Below are 23,144 nucleotides of genomic sequence, written 5' to 3'. Positions count from 1 at the left end.
GTTCATCACGAACGTGGTTTTGCAGTCAGTGCAATGTTTACAAATGCGGAGTTGGCAGATGCCCATCTGATGTATGGATTAGCACGGGGCAATAGCCGTGGCGCGGTACGTTTGTATCGAGACAGATTTCCAGAACGAAGGTGTCCCGACAGGAAGACGTTCGAAGCAATTGATCGGCGTCTTAGAGAGCACGGAACATTCCAGCCTATGACTCGCGACTGGCGAAGACCTAGAACGACGAGGACACCTGCAATGGACGAGGCAATTCTTCGTGCAGTTGACGATAACCCTAATGTCAGCGTCAGAGAAGTTGCTGCTGTACAAGGTAACGTTGACCACGTCACTGTATGGAGAGTGCTACGGGAGAACCAGTTCTTTTCGTACCATGTACAGCGTGTGCAGGCACTATCAGCAGCTGATTGGCCTCCACGGGTACACTTCTGCGAATGGTTCATCCAACAATGTGTCAATCCTCATTTCAGTGCAAATGTTCTCTTTACGGATGAGGCTTCATTCCAACGTGATCAAATTGTAAATTTTCACAATCATCATGTGTGGGCTAACGAGAAACGCACGCAATTGTGCAATCACGTCATCAACACAGATTTTCTGTGAACGTTTGGGCAGGCATTGTTGGTGATGTCTCGATTGGGCCCCATGTTCTTCCACCTGCGCTCAATGGAGCACGTAATCATGATTTCATACGGGATACTCTACCTGTGCTGCTAGAACATGTGTCTTTACAAGTACGACACAACATGTGGTTCATGCACGATGGAGCTCCTGCACTTTTCAGTCGAAGCGTTCGTACGCTTCTCAGCAACAGATTCGGTGACCGGTGGATTTGTAGAGGCGGACCAATTCCATGGCCTCCGCACTCTCCTGACCTCAACCCTCTTGACTTTCATTTATGGGGGCATTTGAAAGCTCTTGTCTACGCAACCCCGGTACCAAATGTAGAGACTCTTCTTGCTCGTATCTACATCTACATCCATACTTCGCAAGCCACCTGACGGTGTGTGAACGGCTGTGATACAATACGCCATTCTCCAGAGCTGCATCAGCGCATCAGGGATTCCATGCGACGGAGGGTGGATGCATGTATCCTCACTAACAGAGGACATTTTTAACATATCCTGTAACAAAGTGTTTGAAGTCACGCTGGTACCTTCTGTTGCTGTGTGTTTCCATTCCATGATTAATGTGATTTGAAGAGAAGTAATAAAATGAGCTCTAACATAGAAAGTAAGCGTTTCCGGACACATGTCCACATATTTTCTTTCTTTGTGTGTGAGGAATGTTTCCTGAAAGTTTGGCCGTACCTTTTTGTAACACCCTGTATGTTCCGTAGATAATTTGAACGATTCTTTTTACTGTAATGATCAGCGAGGAGTCAGACTACAGGATACGAATAAATCATTAGTTTCAGTGGATGGCTACAATCTGGCCGTTTACAAGATCCTGAATGGCACACTGGCCCAGGTTGAAAACTAACATTACAGTGTATTAGAAACCGACAAGAAGAGCTGTATACATATAGGTGACGTATAAACAGGGAAGCTGCATATAGATTTTACATCCAAAGAGTTTACATGTAAGATTAATCGTTTCTTTTTACAAATATTTTGAAAATAAATTACGTAAATGTTAATAATGGCAAAATTTCACATTAAATGGGAAATAAGAAAAATAATTACGTACCATAATGCAGTGCCTGTATTGTTCAGAAGTATGATGCAATGTTCCTTCAGACATGCATGAATGTCCGAAATAACTTTACTTAATGCTTCTGGAGCTGCAATTAAAATAGCTCCTCTTTAAGGGAATATACATAATAAATGCACGAGTGCACTTTATAGACACATGGCTGGCGACATGTGGAAGTTTGGGTCTGGCCACGAAGCACGCTCGGGCGATCGCTCACAATAAGCAGGAAACCCGGGTTCGAGTTTAGGTCCGGCACAATTTTTCGTTATTGTCATTCTATTATACACATGATGGTTGTCCATATTCGCAAGTGTGAATACATTTCATGTAAAAATAATTGTGGTGCACCATCGATTAAACGTATATTTTTTATGTTTCGGTATGACTAGAAAAGTGTTCTATAATTTGATCATTCAAAACTAAAATTTATGTAACTTCAAAAAATGTTTTATGTATCTGGTAGTCTATTTATCGAAATACAGGGTGAACAATAATAAAATCGACGAAGTGCAGCGACGCATTCCTGACTGCATATGGAAGAGAAAAGGTCTTATGAACATGGGTCCGCAAATGGACGATGTGCGTGCAACGACAACAAATCGTCCGGGGACACAGTGCAGAGTTGCAAAGCATCCAATTCACAACAGGTGTTTAAAGTGGTCTCCACGGGATTGGAGGTGATAGGGGTAGTAGCGGTGTCAACCCGCCAGGGTAGCCGAGCGCGCTTCCTGGACTCGTGTAGGCGCATCGGCCCCGGATCGAATCCGCCCAGCGGATTAACGACGACGGCCGGTGTGCCGGCCAGCTTGGATGTGGTTTTTAGGCGGTTTTCCACATCCTACTGAGTGAATACTGGGCTGGTCCCCACGTCCCGTCTCAGTTACACGACTTGCAGACATTTGCGACACATTCACACTATTTCACGATTTACAATTGACAGCTCAGCTGGGGTCGGGGGGGGGGGGGGTATGGGGTGGCGGCAGGAAGGGCATCCAGCCACTCCTTAAAATTAACCATGCCAATTCCGTACTTAACCCTGCCGACTTTGCGCACAAGGCGAGATAAAGGCGGTAGCAAAAGAAAGAAAGAGCTAGTAGCGGCTGGCATACAGGATACACATAATCGTACTTTGGCTCACACCATGTTGGCGGGTCGCTTACCTGGAGCTTGTACTAGGGTTCGCCTGAATATCGTGTGGAACCTGTTCCTCTAGAACCCGGCCTTCCAGATTTGGTGTACACACAGTCTGCCGCCTCCCTGCACGTTCGTCTGTCTGAAAGGGCCCATGATCACACAAACGCGCAAAAAGGGCTTGAAATGTTGTGTGTTGTGGTTGGCATCTGTGGGGATACTTGGTTTGGAATAGCCGTGCTGCCTCTCGATCGTTTCCATCTGCTTGGCCGTACTCAAACACCATCTCGACTGGTTCACGACATGAATACCGGACCATTCTGCTGCTTACAGTACGCTGCGTCAATCACACAGCCTGCAACACACAAGGAACACACGGCATGTCATCAGAGGAACTAACATTCGTGAGCCCCATCTACTTTGTACTACAACAGTGTTCTATAATTTGATTACTCAAAACTAAAATTTATGTAACCTCAAAAAATGTTTTATGTATCTGGTAGCCTATTTCTCAAAATACAGGGTGAACAATAATGAAATCGACAAACTGCAGCGACGCATTCCTGACTGCAAATGGACGAGAAAAGGTCTTATGAACACGCGTCCGGAAATGAACGGTGTGCATGCAACGACAACGACGCTGAGTGGTCAGCGCGAAAGAATGTCAATCTTAAGGACCCGGGTTCGATTCCGGGCTGGGTCGGAGATTTTCTCCGCTCAGGGAGTGGGTGTTGTGTTGTCCTAATCATCATCATTTCATCCCCATCGACGCGCAAGTCGCCGAAGTGGCGTCAAATCGAAAGACTTGCACTCGGCGAACGGTCTACCCGACGGGAGACCCTAGTCACACGACATTTTCATTTATTTCGGGACACATATTCATAGGACTTTTTTCCCTCCAATTCTAGTCAGGAATGAGACTCTGCAGTTTGTCAGTTTTATTAATGTTCACCCTGTGTATCAGTAAGTTGAAAACGTAACGAAAATACGACTATCGATCAGTTCCAGTCACAGAAGTTGAATGAAATTTCACTGCCATGTATCGAGTTACCGAGTTGTTGACTCATTTTAACAGTAGCACAGCTCATCAGCGATGACGCCACGACTGCCGCCTGTGCCTGCAGAGTAAGGTCACGGAGGTACCTACCAGAGGCGCCACAGCCCAGCACTGTCTCCGGCTGCTCTGCCGCAGGTCCGCGCACCGCGACCTGGACGTGGACAGCGCGGTGGTGGGCGGGCGCACGGCGCGCCAGGCAGTGGCCGCCGACCTGCCGGACCTGGCGTGGGAGCTGCCGCCCCCGCACGGCGAGCGCGACGCCTGGTCGGACGGCGACCGCCTGCAGGCGCCGGCGCCCAGGGGCGCGGTCGGCGCCGACGCGTCGCAGCTCGCTCTGCGCTTCGCCTCCGTCACGCTCGAATTCGGCGCTGATCCGACGGCCGCCAACCTGCTCGACAGCAGGTGTGAACCCACAGTCCCACGGCACCATCGATAAATCTTGGCCGGCCGTTGTGTGCGAGCGGTTCTAGGCGCTTCAGTCTGGAACCGCGCGACCGCTACGGTCGCAGGCTCGAATCCTGCCTCTGGCGCGGATGTGTACGATGTCCTTAGGTTAGTTAGGTTTAAGTAGTCCTAACTTGTAGGGGACTGATGACCTCTGATGTTAAGTCCCATAGTGCTCAGAGCCATTGGAACCATTTGATAAATCTTGCTCAGAAAATTTGCACACCACGTATAAAGGGTGAATCACCAAAAACTTCCAACGCAAATATTGCGCAAATGGTAAATGCTATTGATGTGCGGATTTCACAGAATGGACTGGAAGTCAGAGGCTCGTATTGTTAGCCAATCAACAGATTGTAATAATACTTATAAAGTGCAAACATACACTTCCTTTAATGGAACAGTGCCCATTGGAAGGAAGGAAGGAAGGAAGATTGGGGTTAACGCCCCGTCGACATCGAGGTCATTAGAGACAGAGCACGAGCTCTGTGTCATGGATTGGGAGGGAAACTGACCGTGTCCTTTCAAAGGAACCATCCTAGGTTGGGTTGATTATTGGGGGAGGTGACCAGACAGCGAGGTCGTCGGTCTCATCGGATTAGGGAAAGACGAGGAAGGAAGTCGGCCGTGCCCATTCAGAGGAACCATCCCGGCATTTGCCTGGAGCGATGTAGGGAAATCACGGAAAATCTAAATCAGGATGACCAGACGCGGGATTGAACCGTCGTCCTCTCGAATGCGAGTCCACTGTGCTAGGAACCATCCTAGAATTTGCCTGGAGCGATTTAGGGAAATCACGGAAAACCTGAATCTGGATTGCCGGACGTGAGTTTGAACTGTCGTCCTCCCACATGCGAATCTAGAGCGCTAACCACTACGCCACCTCACTCGGTCAGTGCCTGTTGACATTAACACAGTAAAAGTAAGGGTAAATTAGAATGTTAGAGGTGTTTGTTGCAGGATTCTAGTGCGAGTCGTTTACTAGAGATCGTATTTTGAAAAGTTCCCAAATGGCTGGCTCTGAGCACTATGGGACTCAACTTCTGAGGTCATCAGTCCCCTAGAACTTAGAACTACTTAAACCTAACTAACCTAAGAACATCACACACATCCATGCCCGAGGCAGGATTCGAACCTGCGACCGTAGCGGTCGCGGGGTTCCAGACTGTAGCGCCTAGAACCGCTCGGCCACTTCGGCCGGCAAAAGTTCCCACACCAACAATTATACCACACCTGTGGTAGCACATGCTGAAGAGCAACATAATTGTGTACACTGGTTGTGTTGACTCTGACCAGTAACGAGACAACTGACCATCACAGGTTCTGTGCAAAATGACCACCATCAGCAGCAATCCTTTCTTCCAGATTGGTATGGAATGACTTCTCCACGCGCGCTAGCATTTCAGCAGAGACGTCCGAGCAGGCGGCAGTATACTTGGCATGGACTTGTAGATAGCCTCTTTTCGCTTTCCCCACAGAAAAGAGCGTTAAATCTAGGGAATAGGCTGGCCAAGATACAGATCTTTTACGTCCAATCCAAGAATTTGAGAAAAATTCGTAAAGACATGCTGTACTACTTCATGCACTATCGGCTGGATAGCCATCATGTTGGTACCACAATTTCCTGCTAGTCTGCAAAGAAACGTGTTCTAGCATCCGTGGAAGATGGTTCGTTAGGCGCCTGCGGTACTTTTGTACATTCAGTATTCCACCTGTGAAAAACGGGCCTATGAGCTGATGGCTCACTATCCCACAACACACTTTTACACTCCATGGACTCTGATGTTCCACCTGACGAGGCCAACGGGGATTTTCATCAGACCAATAGTGCATGTTTCCGTGGCTTACCTGGCCATGATTGGTAAATGTGGCTTCAACACTAAACAAGATACATGATACCTCTGGAGTATCTCGTCTTCATGCCCATGTGCATAAGTTAACACGAGTCTCACAATCGATTCCACCCAGCTCTTGATGAAGAGACATGTGGCAGGGACGCAACATGTGTCGGAGAATGTGTAGGGCACTTTCGTGATTCATGCCATTTCCTCATGCGGTTACACAGGAGCTAACGTGCGCATCAACTACAACATCAATAAGAACATGAACTTCCCCCTCTTCTGTCGTCACTGGTTTCCTTCTGTGACGTTGTCTAGATGTTACACTATAACTTTCTATTGGGAAATGTTGCCGCATACACCGTACAAGAACGGACTGCATTCTTCCTACGCTCTCCATACACCGTGAGCGTGTCGGCTTTTTCTGCGCTGGTAAATCCCCTCGTCCACTCCCCTACTGCTTGGACTGTCACACACTAACTGGCTAGCAAGTCGCAGCGCACTCAAGGAGCACACAAGCACACTGTACGCAAACATGAAAACATCGCACCTAGAAACTACGAAGGTTGAATGTCACAGACAAGTGTCGGTTTGGGAACTTTTCAAAATACATCTCGTGAACCACTTGTACTAGAATCCTGCAACAATCGTCACTGCTATTCTAATACACCCTACTTTTTATATGTTAATGTCAAAAGGTACTGTTCCATTCAAAAAAGCTTATGTTCGCAAAAAATACACTTCCTTACATCATGACTATCTGTTTATTGGCTAGCAATAAAAGCCTCTGACTACCAATGCATTCTGTGAAAACCGCACATCAATAGCACTTTCCATCTCTGCAATAGCTGCGGTGCAGCTTTTAGCCCCCTGTATGGGAACATGCATGGGTTAACACCATCTGATCAAAAATAGTCGGACACCTCTATGTAATGCGGAATTAACTGATAGATGTGTGTTTCTAGAGGGAGTGGTAGGGCTGGAAGTGGTTTTTGCCCACTGCTAAAATAATTTTTATTTTATTTTCCCACAAATACAGTAAATTTAAATAAAATTTAAGGCAGTTACTCTTGCCGGAGAGAGAGAGAGCTAGTTTACCGCTAAATAACAGGTCAACTCTGCAGCAGATTAGAGAACAATCCACCAGACAACCACGCAACCGAGGAAAATTTACAGCCTTTACAAGAGAGGATACAAGAATTACCAATCGTGCTTAGCTATTAACATCAATTTAAATTAATTGATTCCGTATTTCTAGATTTCCGGAAAGCTTTTGACACCGTTCCTCACAAGCGACTTCTAATCAAGCTGTGGGCCTATGGGGTATCGTCTCAGTTGTGCGACTGGATTCGTGATTTCCTGTCAGGAAGGTCGCAGTTCGTAGTAATAGACGGCAAATCATCGAGTAAAACTGAAGTGATATCAGGTGTTCCCCAGGGAAGCGTCCTGGGACCTCTGCTGTTCCTGATCTATATAAATGACCTGGGTGACAATCTGAGCAGTTCTCTTAGGTTGTTCGCAAAAAAATGGTTCAAATGGCTCTGAGCACTATGGGACTTAACAGCTATGGTCATCAGTCCCCTAGAACTTAGAACTACTTAAACCTAACTAACCTAAGGACATCACACAACACCCAGCCAGCACGAGGCAGAGAAAATCCCTGACCCCGCCGGGAATCGAACCCGGGAACCCGGGCGTGGGAAGCGAGAACGCTACCGCACGACCACGAGATGCGGGCGGTTGTTCGCAGATGATGCTGTAATTTACCGTCTAGTAAGGTCATCCGAAGACCAGTATCAGTTGCAAAGCGATTTAGAAAAGATTGCTGTATAGTGTGGCAGGTGGCAGTTGACGCTAAATAACGAAAAGTGTGAGGTGATCCACATGAGTTCCAAAAGAAATCCGTTGGAATTCGATTACTCGATAAATAGTACAATTCTCAAGGCTGTCAATTCAACTGAGTACCTGGGTGTTAAAATTACGAACAACTTCATTTGGAAAGACCACATAGATAATATTGTGGGGAAGGCGAGCCAAAGATTGCGTTTCATTGGCAGGACACTTAGAAGATGCAACAAGTCCACTAAAGGGACAGCTTACACTACACTCGTTCGTCCTCTGTTAGAATATTGCTGCGCGGTGTGGGATCCTTACCAGGTGGGATTGACGGAGGACATCGAAAGGGTGCAGAAAAGGGCAGCTCGTTTTGTATTATCACGTAATAGTGGAGAGAGTGTGGCAGATATGATACGCGAGTTGGGATGGAAGCCATTAAAGCTAAGACGTTTTTCGTCGCGGCGGGATCTATTTACGAAATTTCAGTCACCAACTTTCTCTTCCGAATGCGAAAATATTTTGTTGAGCCCAACCTACATAGGTAGGAATGATTATCAAAATAAAATAAGAGAAATCAGAGCTCGAACAGAAAGGTTTAGGTGTTCGTTTTTCCCGCGCGCTGTTCGGGAGTGGAATGGTAGAGAGATAGTATGATTGTGGTTCGATGAACCCTCTGCCAAGCACTTAAATGTGAATTGCAGAGTAATCATGTGGATGTAGATGTAGATGTAAATCCGCAGTAACAAATAATTCAGTTATTCATTTCAAGACTGACAGTTTCCGAAATATAACACAAGAGCCATAATTGAATCTGTCTCCACAAGGAATTTACAGAGGATACCAACGCAATATCATAAGCTTAACCAAACACTGAACAGTTAAATATTCCATAATAACTGCTCACAAATGTGCAAGTAATTACGTCAGACATGAAAACAGTTGTGCAACGAGTAAATTCTACGGAGGCGGTACAACGGAAAGCTATCTGAATCTGAAAACCTGATCCATGACAGATTTTACTTTTTTCCACAGTTACCTCGATCGGTCTTTGAGCACCATCGCCTCAGTTTCTCTAGCAGTTCCGATTTTTCACGGACAAGTGGTCTGGCACATATTTCTTCGTCATTCAGTTGTTTTACCACACTGGAAGCGCATGCGCAACGTAATCACAAGTGTATGGCGGTTGCCATACACTTCCACCAACTCAGAATGGAATGTTGCAGCGTTGTTCCCCTCAAATACAGAAAGCAAATCGCCGCACCATACTCCACTTTGTCAGTGGTCTGCAGCGTGTTATTTTGGTTCCTCAAGAGGAGTTGTACGATACTGCGGTGTTGACGACTTCCGTGTGTACGTGGACTGCAGGTATGTACCTGCATAAAGACAAAAAATTAGTGATTTTTTTTTTGAGGTGATACTTAACCCTTTGAGTCACAACAATATAAAAAAATTAATTTTAAGTTTTCTCACAAAATTGACATTTATCATCGTAGCAAGCAAGGAACACAATAGTAAATTGGCAAAAAGTAAACAATCAATTGTATTAAAGTTTCTGTTTCTCTTTGGAACCACTGGGGCACACAGTTTAGGAGTTATGCAAACTGGTGACAAATTGATATTCATACAGCTATCAACCGAAAATGAAAAACGTAAAGTTTAGCGAGCCATGGATGAATATGTTCGTTGCAGCGCACATTTCCTCGCGTAGCTGGCAGGGCAGTAAACAGGGAACATGTCGATACCAGGGCATAAGATCTTTGCAAGTTTCATTCTCTGTACGCAATTGGAAAGAAATTGTGCCTCCCAGACAGTCGCGTCGACAATATACGCAAATGTCAGAATTTGAGAGAGGATGTGTAGTTGGGTTCAGCGAAACCGATTCGTGTAATCGGCAAATTGCTCGACATCTGAATAGAAGCGATGCCATTACTCAACGATGTTGGCAGGAATAGGTGAACCATGGCCGAACACAGCGTCAAGAAGGAAACATCGAACTAGAGTGGCGATAGAACGTGAGAACCGAGCAATCGTCAGAGCGGAACTCAGAGCACCCAGTTCATCATTATCATTTTTTCGATATGCAATTGGTGCTTCAGCGACCACAAGGACCATTAATAGGCGGCTCACAGAAAGGATGCTGAGCCCACGACGCCTCTTGTGCCGACTACCATTGATCTCTGTACATCAACAAGCTCGTTTCCAGCGGTGTAGGGCTTTTTCAGCCTGGAATCTCATTGACGGGAGAAGAATTGTCATTAGTGATGCGTCCCGCTTCGAACTGAGCGCCAATGACCAACGAAGATGTGTCTGGAGATACCGCAGACAGTGGAGAGATACCAAACTCACTGTCGCCCGCCATACGGCACGACAAGCAGGAGTGATGGTCTTGGTTGCCGTACCATTTCATAACAGATCTCCTTGGGTTGTCATCCGCAGCATCCTTATAGCATAGCGGTAAGTCGACGATTTTCTGCGTCCCGGTTTGTTGCTCTTCACCCTGGGTTTACATTTTAGCAAGATAATGTCTGCCCGCACACGGCGAAAGTTTTACTGCTTTCTTTCGTGCTTGCCGAAGCCTACCTTGGCCAACAAGGTCACCAGATCTCTTCCCTGTTAATAATCTTTGGAGCATATGGACAGTGCCCTCCAAGCAGCTCAGAATTTTGACGATCTAACGCGACAATCGGACAGAATTTAGCACGATACCCCTCAGGAGGACATCCAACAACTCTATCAATCAGTGTCAAACGGATAACTGATTGCATGAGGACCAGAAGAGGACCAATCCGTTATTGACTTGCTCAGTTTGTGAAAGCTCTTTCTCTTGGATAAATCACCCAAGCTTTATGAAACTGTTATCATTTGTTTGTCTGTACATTTACATAACATCTACCGATTTCTGACCCATTCGGATAATTATTTCGTATTGCTATGTTTTTCCCCCCTTAGAGTGTACTTGAAAGGAGTTCGCTAACTTTCCTAGACACAGTCCCATATCTCGAAACTTACCGAACTCATAATATATAAAATAAATTATAGTTCTAACTAATAAGCATAATGGACCTAAAATTTTAAAAAATTGTATCAAAAGTACAAACTGCTCCAGTGCTTTCATTTCGAAACACTCATAATAGCTGTAGTACAATAACTTTAGATATACTAACTTTCATTGTCAGTTACGTCATCAATATGACCACTATGGAAAAAAACACATTTCACAACTCCTACAATTATGTATAGCATAGTCTCCATGTCGACTGTTTATTTGAACGCTGTGACAGCTACAATCCACTGCATTCTAGATGCACCTTATTATACCACTTGACATCTTTGTCTTGCAATAGCATTGGTGGTTTCATGCGAAAGGCAACTTGTACCGCAAAAGTTGCGGAAATGGAAGTGCTATTCATATACGGTTTTCACAGAATGGATTGGTAGACCGGGGCACCTACTGTACTATAATAATACTTAGAAAGTATATTTTTGTGTAAACATACACTTTTTTAAATGGAACAGTACCTATTCACATCAACAAATTAAAATTAGGGTATATTAGAATGGCACTGATGTTTGTTCCAGAATTCTAGTGCGAGTCGTTTACGGGATATCGTATTTTGAAAACTCTCAACACGGACACTTGTTTGTGTCATTCAACCTGCGTAGTTGCTAGGTATGTTATTGTTATGTTTGCTTACAGTGTGCCTTTGTGTTCCTTGAGTGCATCGTGACTTGCTAGTCAGTTACTGTGCGAAAGTCCAGCAGTAGGTCGTGAGCGGATGATGGCATGTACCAAGGTAGAAAAAGTCGACGTGCTCATGGTGTGCGGAGAGAGTAGGAGGAATGCAGTTCATTCTTGCACGGTGTATGCGGCAAGATATCCAACAGACGTCAACCATCCCAGCAATTATTTATCAACCTCTTCAATCTGTTACGTAAAAGTGATACTGTAACATCTAGACAAGGTAACAGAAGGAAGCAAGTGACGGCAGGAGAGCGGACATTAATATTTTTGCTGCTGTTGCAGTTGATGCGCACGTTAGCACCTGCGCAACCGCATGAGGGAGTGGCATGAGTCAGGTATGTGTCCTGCGCATCAACACAGGCTCCGTCCCTATTACATATCTCTCCATCAAGAGCTGCATGGAAACGATTAGGAGAATCGTGTTAACTTCTGTACGTGGGCATTAAGACAGGATATGCCAGATGTAGCATGTATCTTGTTTAGTGATGAAGCCACAAGCCGGCCGCTGTGGCCGAGCAGTTGTAGGTGCTTCAGTCCAGAACCGCGTTGGTGCTACGGTCGCAGGTTCGAATCCTGCCTCGGGCATGGATGTGTGTGATGTCCTTAGGTTAGTTAGGTTTAAGTAGTTCTAAATCTAGGGGACTGATGACATCAGATGTTAAGTCCCATAGTGCTTAGAGCCATTTGAACCATTTTTTTGATGAAGCCACATTAACCAATCGTGTCCAGGTAAACTGGCGAAACATGCACTATTGGACTGATGACAATCCCCATTGGTCTCGTCAGGTGGAACGTCAGCGTCCATTGAGTGTGAACGTGTAGTGGAGGATAGTGAACCGTCAGCTCATAGGCCCCTTTTTGATAGACAGAACACTAAATGTGTACAAGTATCGCAGCCTCCTAACAGACCATCATCCACGTTTGCTAGAAGACGTTCCTCTGCAGATTATCAGGAACCTCTGGTAAGAACATGATGGCTCTCCATCTCATAGTGCCCAAAGTATTACAGCATGTCTTCACGAGTTGTCCCCAAATCTTTGGGTTGGACACAGTGGACATGTATCCTGGTCGGCCCATTCCCTGGACTTGACGCCGGTAGACTTTCTTCTGTGGGAAAAGCTAAAAGGCGATGTCTACAAGGACATACCAACTACACCTGATGATATACAACGACGTATTACTGCAGCCTGCTCAGGCATGTCCACTGAAATAATAGCATGTGTACAGTAGTCGTTCCATACCAGGCTGGAAGCTTGTAGTACAGCTGCTGTTGCTCATTTTGAACACAACTTGTGATATTCAGTTGCCTCGTTACTGATCGGAACCCCTATAACTAGTGTATGCACTTCCGTTGCTGTTTGGTGTGTGCTTCCACAAGTATTGTACAAGTGTCGGTTGGGAACTTTTCAAAATACATTATCTCGTAAACGACTCGCACTAGAATCCTGCGACCGACATCACTGACATCATAATTGAACCTACTTTTAGTTTGTTAATGTCAATAGGCATTGTTCCATTTAAGAAATGTATGTTTACACAAAAAGTAAACTTCCCAAGAGTTATTAGAATCTCTCTATCGGCTAGTAATAAAAGCCCTTGACTACCACACCATTCGGTGAAAACTGCACCTGAACAGCACTTACCATTTCCACAATATCTACGGTGCAAGTTTTAAGTGATTCATCGTGTATATAAAAGTGGTTCAAGGCAGAAACCACTGGTTCTCAAGGGGTTAGAATTATACACCGACGGAAAAATAAAGAAGAGTAATGAAATTTTGGGAATACATCCGTCAAGGCAACATATTTAAGTGATTAATATTGCAAGATCAAGGGTTAATTAAGCACAAGATAAACTATTGCAAACGTGAATTGCTGGTACATTGATAACCGGTGTAACCGCCAGAATGTTGAATGGAAGCAGGCAAAAGAGCATGTGCGGTGTTGCACAGGTGCTTGATGTCAGTTTACGGGATGGAGTTCCACGCCGACCACTTGGTCAGTCAATACAGGGACGGTTAATGCTGTTCGTGGATGATGCTGGAGTTGCCATCTGACGATGTCTCATATGTGCTCGGTTGGAGACAGATCTGGTGATCGAGCAGGCCAAGAGAATATGTGGACACTGTGTATGGCATGTTAGGTTACAACAGCGGTATGAGGGCGAGCGTTATCTTGTTGGAAAACACTCCCTGCAATGCTATTCATGAGTGGCAGCACAACAGGTCGAATCACCAGACAGACAAATTTGAAATCAAGGTGTGTGGGATAACCACACGAGTGCTTCAGCTGTCATAAGAAATTGCACCCCAGACCATAACCCCAGGTCTAGGTGCAGTTTGTCTAGCACACAGACAGGTTGGGTGCAGGTCCTCGACTGGCCTCCTCCTAACCGACATCACTGGCACCGAAGCAGAACCAGCTTTCATCAGAAAATGAAACAGACCTCCACCCCACCTTCCAGTGAGCTCTCGCCTGACACCACTGACAAAACAAATGGTGTTTCGCGTTAGTGGTATGCACAGGGCGTCTAGTTCTAAGCTGTCCTTGAATGAGCCGATTTGTAATAGTTCGTTGTGTCACTGTGGTGCCAACTGCTGCTCATATCGCTGCAGCAGGTGCAGTGTGAAGCGCCAGACCCATACGATGGTCTTCCTTCTCGGTAGTGCCACGTGGCTGTCCAAAACCCGGTCTTCTTGCGACCATACGTTCTCCTGGTCATCACTGCCAGTTACCACGTACAGTGACTATATCCCTGCCAAGTCTTTCTGAAATATCACGGAAGGAACATCCATCTTCTTGTAGCCCTGTTACACTACCTCATTCAAACTCAGGGAGGTGTTTATAATGGCGTTCTTGTCGCCTTAAAGGCATTCTTGATTCACATCAACTCACCACGTGCAGTCTCAGAGGTAACTAACGTTCACGACCGTTACAGCGTGTCTTTAAAGCAAACCTGATTTGAATTCTCACAGTCGCACTACTAGCGTGACTCTTATGCGAGTGGCGCAGAATTTTAATAGACATCATCTTTCATACGTTGAAACACCACTACCAACTTTCATTTATGTCGCACAGCTCCTTCTTGGTCTCGCTACTTTTTATCGTCAGTCTATGTGAAGACGATGTACCTGCCACTTTGTATTCTTCAGACGTCTGATGCTTCTGTGTCCATTTTCGCAGGACGGCGCTCCACGTGGTTGCTGCAACAGGCAACTCTGCGATAGCAGAGCTTCTGCTCTCCCACCCTCCGCAGAGCTTTCCGGTGGGGAAAAGAGCGGGTAAGTTTAAATCTAGGACAGAAGAAAAGACGTTAATAAACATGAGAGATCGAGACGGAAACACCGCACTGCACTTGGCAGCTCGATGCGCCACGTCGGGAGACAAGTTGGACTGCCTGCGAATCCTTCTGGCCGCCAAAGATGTCGCCCCGTGGCTGCACAACTCGCAGGGCGAAACAGCTATAGATGTCTCTGGGTGCGCAGCAGCCGAAGACTTCATACGGAAACACACCAACAGTGCACGTCCCGAGTGGCGACAGACGCACTACTCTGATGACGTGCGTAACCTCTTCGAGATGATCATTAACAATAAATTTTCAGAACTGATCGACGAGCTGGAGCAGAATAACGCTTGGCACCTCGCTTGTACGGACTATTGCGGATACACATTACTGCAGTATGCGGCCGAGAAAGGACTTTACGAAGTTGCCGAAGCACTGCTCAAAAGAGTTAACCTCAGTATGAGTTACGACGCAAACGGAAGAACGCCACTAATGCTTGCCTGCGTACAAAACGATTGTAAGATGGTCCGACTTTTATTAGAGGCAGACGGCATAGGAAGCAGCAATGTCAATGCATTCGATTCTAAGAACAACACTGCACTTCATTTTGCTGCCGAGAATGGAGATCTGGAAATCGTTCTGATCCTCTTGAGGCACGGTGCCGATGTATGTGCGAGAAACAAAACGGGAAAGTATCCATTTTCAGCAGACCAGCTAGAAGCTATACTGGATAAAAATCTCTACACTAAAGGAAATCGCTTACCTTCTCACAGGAATTACGTTGTAGTTTTCAATTCCCGCCTTTTGGTACGTCACAGGCAATGTTCTCCCCCTACCGCAAACCTCAGTTCGATATTTCGAAGGCCCTGTAAAGTTGGCAAAGCACGTAGTGGCGTGCAAACGGCACCAGGTCTACAATCTGAATATTCAGAAATGTACTTCCTAAACTGTCTGATCAATTCTAAACAGCATACAAGATTACTGCACCATCCTGTTATTTCAAGCTTTTTGAAACTGAAATATGATCGTGCAAAGTGGCTTCTGTATTTTAATCTCTTCCTCTCTATGATATTTGCCATCTTGATCAACACCTTCATTGGTGTACATATCAGTAACAGAGACAGTGACGATGAAACCGTAACCGAATTTTCTCTGCGTGTGGTTGTAATTATATTGGCAGTAATTATGTCAGTCAGAGTACTGCTCCAATATCTTCTCAGCCCCCTGCCGTGCTACAAGAACCTAGAGAACGCTGTTGCCTTTCTGGTCATTATTTTCACAGGACTCGTTCTATTTGGCTCACTTGGCTCGTGGTCCGATGCTGCGCTCACCGCCTCCGTTCTCTCCTCCTGGTTACACCTCTTCGTGCTAACAGGTCGCCACCATTCGTTTTCCAAGAATTTTGAAATGTTCAAAACGGTCTCCGCAAATTATTTACGCCTTCTCGGATCGTACATCTTCGTAGTCTTCGCATTCGCCTTTAGCTTTTACATTATCTTTTCTCACGTCCCCATTTCGAATAGAAATTCCTCAATCCAGTTTCCAGAAAATATTTCGGAACGTGTAGTCAACCAACCGTCTCACGAAAACTCGAGCGATTGTGCCGAAAACAACTTCTTTGAAAGCCCAACGAGAGCGATATTCAAAACGGTCATTATGATGACCGGCGAATACGATGCTGGTGATTTGCCCTTTAGATCGAATTTCTGGACAGGCGCTATAGTGTTCCTTCTCTTTCTGTTCCTTCTGCCTGTGGTGCTACTAAATTTACTCACCGCACTCGCCATATCGGATGAGCAACGAATAAGAAGTATGGCAGACACTTTGAAACTAGTCATTCAAGTGAAATTTTTGTGGGAGACAGAAGGGATGGCCATAAATGCACACGGCCTCCTTAAACACTGGGGCTATAGTAGACTCGCTGAACGCCTTGAAACGCTTTGGGTTTTTCACAGAGTGCCTGCAAATGATGCCTACATAGAAGTATGGCCGAACAGGGTAGGAGGGATCCGCATTTCAGGAACTCATGACTCGTCTCATAAACTTAAGCCACGCATTGTGCAGAATGCGATAAACATCGTGAAAAACCGAACAGTGTCGTCTGCAGAGCCCAGTGACAAGCAGCGCATCCTTTCTGAAATACTAAAGCGGCTTGAATCGTTGGACGATAAATTCCAGAAACTAACTGTCGACTTGGAAGCAAGCCTAACGGCAACAACGCGAGAGCAGCAACCCGATGAATCGCTTCTTGCATTGCCAACACAGTGACTGCAGGCAAGACGGCATAAGAAGTCCCTGACAGCTCGCGGCTCTGTGGCCAACGGCTGCAAGCGAGAACAATAGCCATCTATACGGCTGTGGCGGCGCTGAGTCGTTGCCATAGAGATGGTTCCAAAATCGCGTTACGCTATCGGTTGAGATAGGCGGGCGAAACTCCGCGCCCAGCCCTCTGCAACTGTCAGAAATCAACTTAGGCCGACTTAACTACAGCTGAAGAGATCTGAGGGCTGCCTTCAACATTGCTTTTATTTGCTGACAATCGTTGCCATTCTATAAGTTGTACGGGTGCCACGCCAACAAATTTTCATGTTATTATAAAGTGTTGATACAAGTAAGCCACAATCACTTGTGACTAGAGATAAGAAAGGATAGTTTTATTTTGTGGCAAAATTCAGCGTCATTTTTGTCACATTCAGTGATTTTTTTGTCTAATTTGATGTTATTTTAAACAAACTCGGTGCTATCTTTTGCCAAGTGCGATGTTACTTCTATGCCAAATTCGATGTTACTTCTATGCCAAATTCGATGTTACTTTGTGCCAAATTCGTTGTTACGTTTTTTGCAAAATTCGATGTTACGTTTTTTCAAAATTCTGTGTAACATTTAAGACATATTAGGTGTCGTATATTTGCCAAATTCTGTGTTCTATATTTTGCTAAATTTGTTGTTGGTTTTTCGCCAAATTCGTAGTTATTTTTGTCCACATTCGGTGCAATGTTTTGGCCAAATTCTGTGTTATTTCTTGCTAAATTCGCTGCTATATTTTTGCCAAATTTGGTTTTGTTTATTTTGCTAGTTTAGTTGTTTATTTTGCAAATTAGATTTTTGGCCAAATTCGGTGCTATTTTTTTGGCCGAATTCGGTGCTATTATTGCTAAATTCGGGGTTATATTTTTGCCAAATTCGGTGTTTATTTTGCCGAATTCGGAGCTATTTTTAGGCCACATTGGGTGCTATTTTTTGGTCAAATCCAGTCTTATTTCTTGCCAAATTCGGTGTTTTTTTTGCCAAATTTGACGGTTTTTATTATCCTTTTTACCAAATTCTGTATTCTTTTTTGCCACGTTCGACGTTTTTAGCGAAACTCTTCATTTGTTGCTAATTTCAGTGTAATTTTTATGTCAAATTCTATCTTACTTTTATGCCAAATTCGGTGTTTGTGTCAATTTCTTTGTTACTTTATTGCAAAACTTGACGTTACTTTTTTGCCAAATTCGGTGCGGTATTCTTGCCAAATTCGGTATCATATTTTCACCAAGTTTTGTCTATTTTGCTAAATTCCCTTTTTTTATGTTTGTTTCACCAAATTCGGCGTTTTTCAGACATGATATTGTTTTTTACCAAATTTTGTTTTTCTGCTAAATTTCGTGTCATTTTTGCTAATTTCGGTGATATTTTCGTCGTCGCATCAGAGATCGTTATGCAGCAAAAGGACTCTCAGTTTAATAGTGTAAACGGAACTCAGCAGTTTTAACAATCAGTAACTATCACTTCGAATATTAGTAAACTGCCGCTTTCAGATTTATAACATTTCTATGTGGCAAAATTATAAATTTCACGATGTCTCTATAAGTCGACAATTTCGAATTTTGTAGCCAAAAACCACTGATTTTGCGTTATTTTTTGCGTTATCGTTTTCTCGGAATTTTCCTGTCGCTGCTTATGACCTAATACAGGGCACTTCGATGGATCTTTTCTGTCCGCCGAATAGTGACAGTAGGCTCTATTATATTACTTATAGAACTTAAGCAGTTGCCGTTAGTGTTCTGAAGTAGTTGTAAGAATAGTATATAATAGATATCCACTGTCACTGGAGGATGATGGTGTAGAAGAGTGACCCAGTGTATAGATTTCCAGAAGTGACTGAATTACTCTCACTGTACAGTGATAGTCCCTTGAATACTTCAGACAGAGAACATTTGAAAATACCCGAACTCTTTGCAGCGAATTCACGGTCATGTTTTCCTTTGCTGTCTGAGCTCCAATTTACACAAGCAGCTGACAGGGACCTCTGTTGACAATAAGTTCATTTGTTACAGATTATATCAGTTTGCTTCAGGCCTCTCTTGAAAATGATTTTGTTGCGAATATGAAAGCTTGCAAATGGCCAGGCCTTCCTATGAACAGATCCATGTGTCTGACATGGGCTCGTCATGGAAGCTGTTGCTGATTTAGCAAGATATAAATACCAGGCACACCTAATCACTGTATAGTACTTTAGTTCAGGATTACGCCCCTCCGTAATATCTGGAGAATCACAGTAAACTCGAGTCTCAGTTTTTCCGTTACCAATCTGTTTTCCCAAATACTTGTCCATTGCCTTAACAGCTGCTACTTCCGTAGCTAGTGGTGTTCCAGTGGAGAAGGTATATTCTCTTTTGTTTCCGGTTTAAGAAGCAATAAAATAAAAATTTCTACGATTACTCAAACTCTTCTTGGACAAAACTCATTCTGTTTTGTGCATCATTGTTTAACATACAAAGATCGCCTTTTTCTTCAAATCAGCTGATAAAGTTTGTTTAACAGACATGACAAACCATGCAGAGCAAAACTTGTGCTGCAAAACATCATTTACTGAGGTCCACGGTCTAGCCTGTATTGAATGTGTGCAAGAGTCATAATGACTTTGTCTCTGAGACTGTCTGCTGGAATCTTGCACTCACATAGTCACAGTCAAAAAAGGTCCATCTATAGTGTCCTACTTCGTGAATGAGTTGTTTGTAGACAGGATGCTTATGAAAAGTTGAGTCTTCTGCTACATTATGAATCAATAGCGAATGTCGTCGTAAGTGTTCAGATAACACTGCCATGCGAGTGTAAGAAGAGAGAGTGCAAGAAGAGACAAAACAAAATTGCTTCACGAGCAGACGCTAAGGTATTTGATTATAAGAGAAAAGTAGTTAATTTCCTAAAGGAAATCATAGTTTTCTTGTGACAAAACGTGTAGTCAATGTTCCGTTGTATTTAGAAGTTTTAGTTAATTACTTTTACCTCATATCGTACCTAATGTACAAATGTTTCTTTGTTTCTTGTCGTTACACCTTTTGTACCAAGTTTTGTATGATCTATTTTGTAACTGTCAATGGAAGATCCCTACTTGCCTTTCTTAACTGTAACAAATATTTAAAAAAATCATATCTGGCAGCATGGCGGTTGCATAAATTCTGTACACTTATTAAGTACCCATAACGATCACACATCCTAACTGAATTTCATGGAAAAATGCAGACTAATAAAAGCTTTGCATCAGTTGTCATTAATGAAATTCATGATCCTGTAGATAATCAAAATATTCAATAGTAGACTTCTCATACCAGGAAAGCAGTGGTGGCTAGAAAGTGGCATTATTATCGTAAGAAAAGAACAGACAAACATATCATACAATAGCTTTTACACGAACTATTAATAATACTGAAAATGTGAGGTCCCAAATAAACACATGCCTACAACAATACTCTATACATAAGGCAATGTCCCGAGTGACTGACACACTCACTCACCGACTCATCATCGCCATAACAAGCCACTAACGACAGAAACTTGCTATTTGCAGAGGGTGTTGATTTTATTCTGTAGGTGTCGCTTACGAAGGAATTTTTCCAAATTCTACCCCAAGGGGTGCAATGGGTTATTATGCCATTATTAAGGCAATTTTGAAGCTAGACTTACGAAAATCGGTATTTGGTTTCTCAGTGAGACATAAATAAAAATGTGTTTCAGCAGTTTTTGGAATTTACCTTTCATGGAAGTAAAATAGCGGGTGAAAGTTTTCTGCAAATAAATCGCTATTAAAGAATTACTAACGTATTTTTGAAGTTAGATCTATGAAAATTGGCTTTTGTCTTCTCAGTTACAAATAAAAAAATACATGTTTCATTGTTTTTGGAAAGCCAACCCCTAAGGGGGTGTTTTATGATATATTTCACTATGAAACATTTTGAAAGCTAGATCTTTGTAAATCTGAATTTAGCTTCTTGGTTAGAAATAAAAAAAAATATGTTTCACTGTTTATGTAAATTGACGCCTTATGGGCATGAAATAGGAGATGAAAGTTTTTATGGAAATATTTCACTATACGAGTATTTTTAAAGATAAATCTATCAAAATCTGTATATCACTTCTCTGTTAGAAATTAAAAAATACACATTTCACTGTTTTTGGACACTCAACCCGTAATGGGGTGAAGTGCTTTATAAAAATATTTCACTGTTAAAATATTTTAAAAGCTATGCTCCACTGTTTACGGAACTTCTATCCCTAAGGGATTGCGGGGGGTGGGGTGGGGGGTGGGGGATGGAGTAAAACTGATTCACTGACACATCTTCGCCCAGCCCAAACTGCCACAAAGAGAAACTTGAAATCAAGGGAATGTTCGAAGTTACACTCCTAGGGGGGTGAAATGGGAGACGAAAGTCTTTTTGAAAATATGTTGTACTTAAGGCAATTTTGAAGCTGCAATTACGAAAATTCGTACTTGGTTTCTTAGTCAGAAATTAAAAAATGTGCGTTTCAACATTTTTGGAAATTCAACCACTAATGTGGCAAAACGGGGAATTAAATTTTTTAAAGAAATATTTCGTCAGATGAAATAAATTTTAGATGCAAAACTATGAAAGTTGGTATTTTACTTCTCGGTTAGATATAAATAAATATTTGTTATGGGATGAAGTTTCTATGGAAAAACCACCGCAATAACACAAAAGCCTTATTAACAAAAACCTTGGACTTCAGGTATCAGAATCGCTTTTTAGTCAGAAGTACATTCGGAAAAGACCATGTTTCTATGGCTTTATTTTGCATGAAAAGTGTAGAAGATTTTGCAATTTGTAAACAACATAAAAATTCGATTAAGGAAAAAAAAAATCTGTGCAGGCCATACTATCTACATGAGTGAAGCAGTGTGCGCTAAGCTAGCACTTATAGACACCAGTGTAATAAGATGCACAGATGATATCACATACTTTGACTAAGGTAGTTTACGAGGCCGTTTTTTTTTTTTTCAGCGTCAGATCGGTCGCAAAACTAAAAATCATACATAAAATCCAATTAGCTTTGGGCAGATGTGTTGTACAGTTTCTCTAGTATGACTGTTGATCGCCTCATGTTGCACTTTTCAGTTCTGAGAGCACGGCGAGAGTCACCCACGAATGTGTGTGCTGTCTTTTGATGTCCTCATACTGAGGAATTCCGCCTGATTTCATAACGTAACTGCAACACATGACAGCAACGTCCTTCTTCATGAAAGTGCTCGGCCGCACACTGCAGCTGCAGCAATGACGCTCCCGCAGCGTTTTCAACGGGTAACCTCTGCTCACCCACCATATAGACCGGACTTGGCTCCCTCTGATTTCATTTCTTTATGAACAGCGGGCTATGAGGAAAGTGTTTTGGTACAGACAATGAGCTGCAGATCAGGGTAGAGACTTGGCAGAAAGCACTGACGACTGGCTCCTATCACGAGGGTATTAGAAAGCTCAGGAGCTTTAGTGATACAGCGCTTCAGAAAGAACTTTCAGAATGTCGCTAATAACTTTCCTGATCATGCTGTTGTAATAGGAGGTACCCTAACCTTGCCAGGCATGGGTTGCGAGAGTCATGCTATGAACATTGGAGCTAGAGACAGGGATTCGTGTGACATTCTGAATGTCTTGTCAGAAAACTACTTTGAGCAGATAGCTAAACAAGCAGTTCTAGACCTCTCTTAGACCTCCTACCAACAAACAGACCTGAACTTATCAAGTCACTTAACGTAGGGGAAGATAACTGTGATCATGAGACTGTGATAGCAACTATGACCACAGTCTTCACAAGAAATATTAAGAAATAA

The 23,144-nt window shown here is 43.6% G+C and overlaps 1 protein-coding gene across 1 annotated transcript; it reads left to right on the top strand.

Moving 5' to 3' along the window:
* Positions 1 to 3,931: 3,931 nt before the first annotated feature.
* Positions 3,932 to 21,115, top strand: LOC126249391 (transient receptor potential cation channel protein painless-like). Its single transcript, XM_049951076.1, has 3 exons — positions 3,932 to 3,963; positions 4,031 to 4,297; positions 14,938 to 21,115. Exons 1-3 carry the CDS (start codon positions 3,932 to 3,934, stop codon positions 17,303 to 17,305), a joined length of 2,667 nt encoding a protein of 888 aa, XP_049807033.1. The 3' UTR covers positions 17,306 to 21,115.
* Positions 21,116 to 23,144: the final 2,029 nt, after the last annotated feature.

Source organism: Schistocerca nitens, chromosome 1, assembly GCF_023898315.1.
Source record: "Schistocerca nitens isolate TAMUIC-IGC-003100 chromosome 1, iqSchNite1.1, whole genome shotgun sequence".
In the NCBI taxonomy this organism is placed as follows: Eukaryota; Metazoa; Arthropoda; class Insecta; order Orthoptera; family Acrididae; genus Schistocerca; species Schistocerca nitens.
This window is presented reverse-complemented; position numbering and strand designations above follow the sequence as displayed.

Excerpts from the sequence above, each read along its gene's own strand:
- LOC126249391 (XM_049951076.1), top strand. The coding sequence starts at position 3,932 with ATGACGCCACGACTGCCGCCTGTGCCTGCAGA. Across the intron at positions 3,964-4,030 it reads CTGCCGCCTGTGCCTGCAGA|GTCCGCGCACCGCGACCTGG; the intron begins GTAAGGTCACGG and ends GCTCTGCCGCAG. Across the intron at positions 4,298-14,937 it reads GCCAACCTGCTCGACAGCAG|GACGGCGCTCCACGTGGTTG; the intron begins GTGTGAACCCAC and ends CCATTTTCGCAG.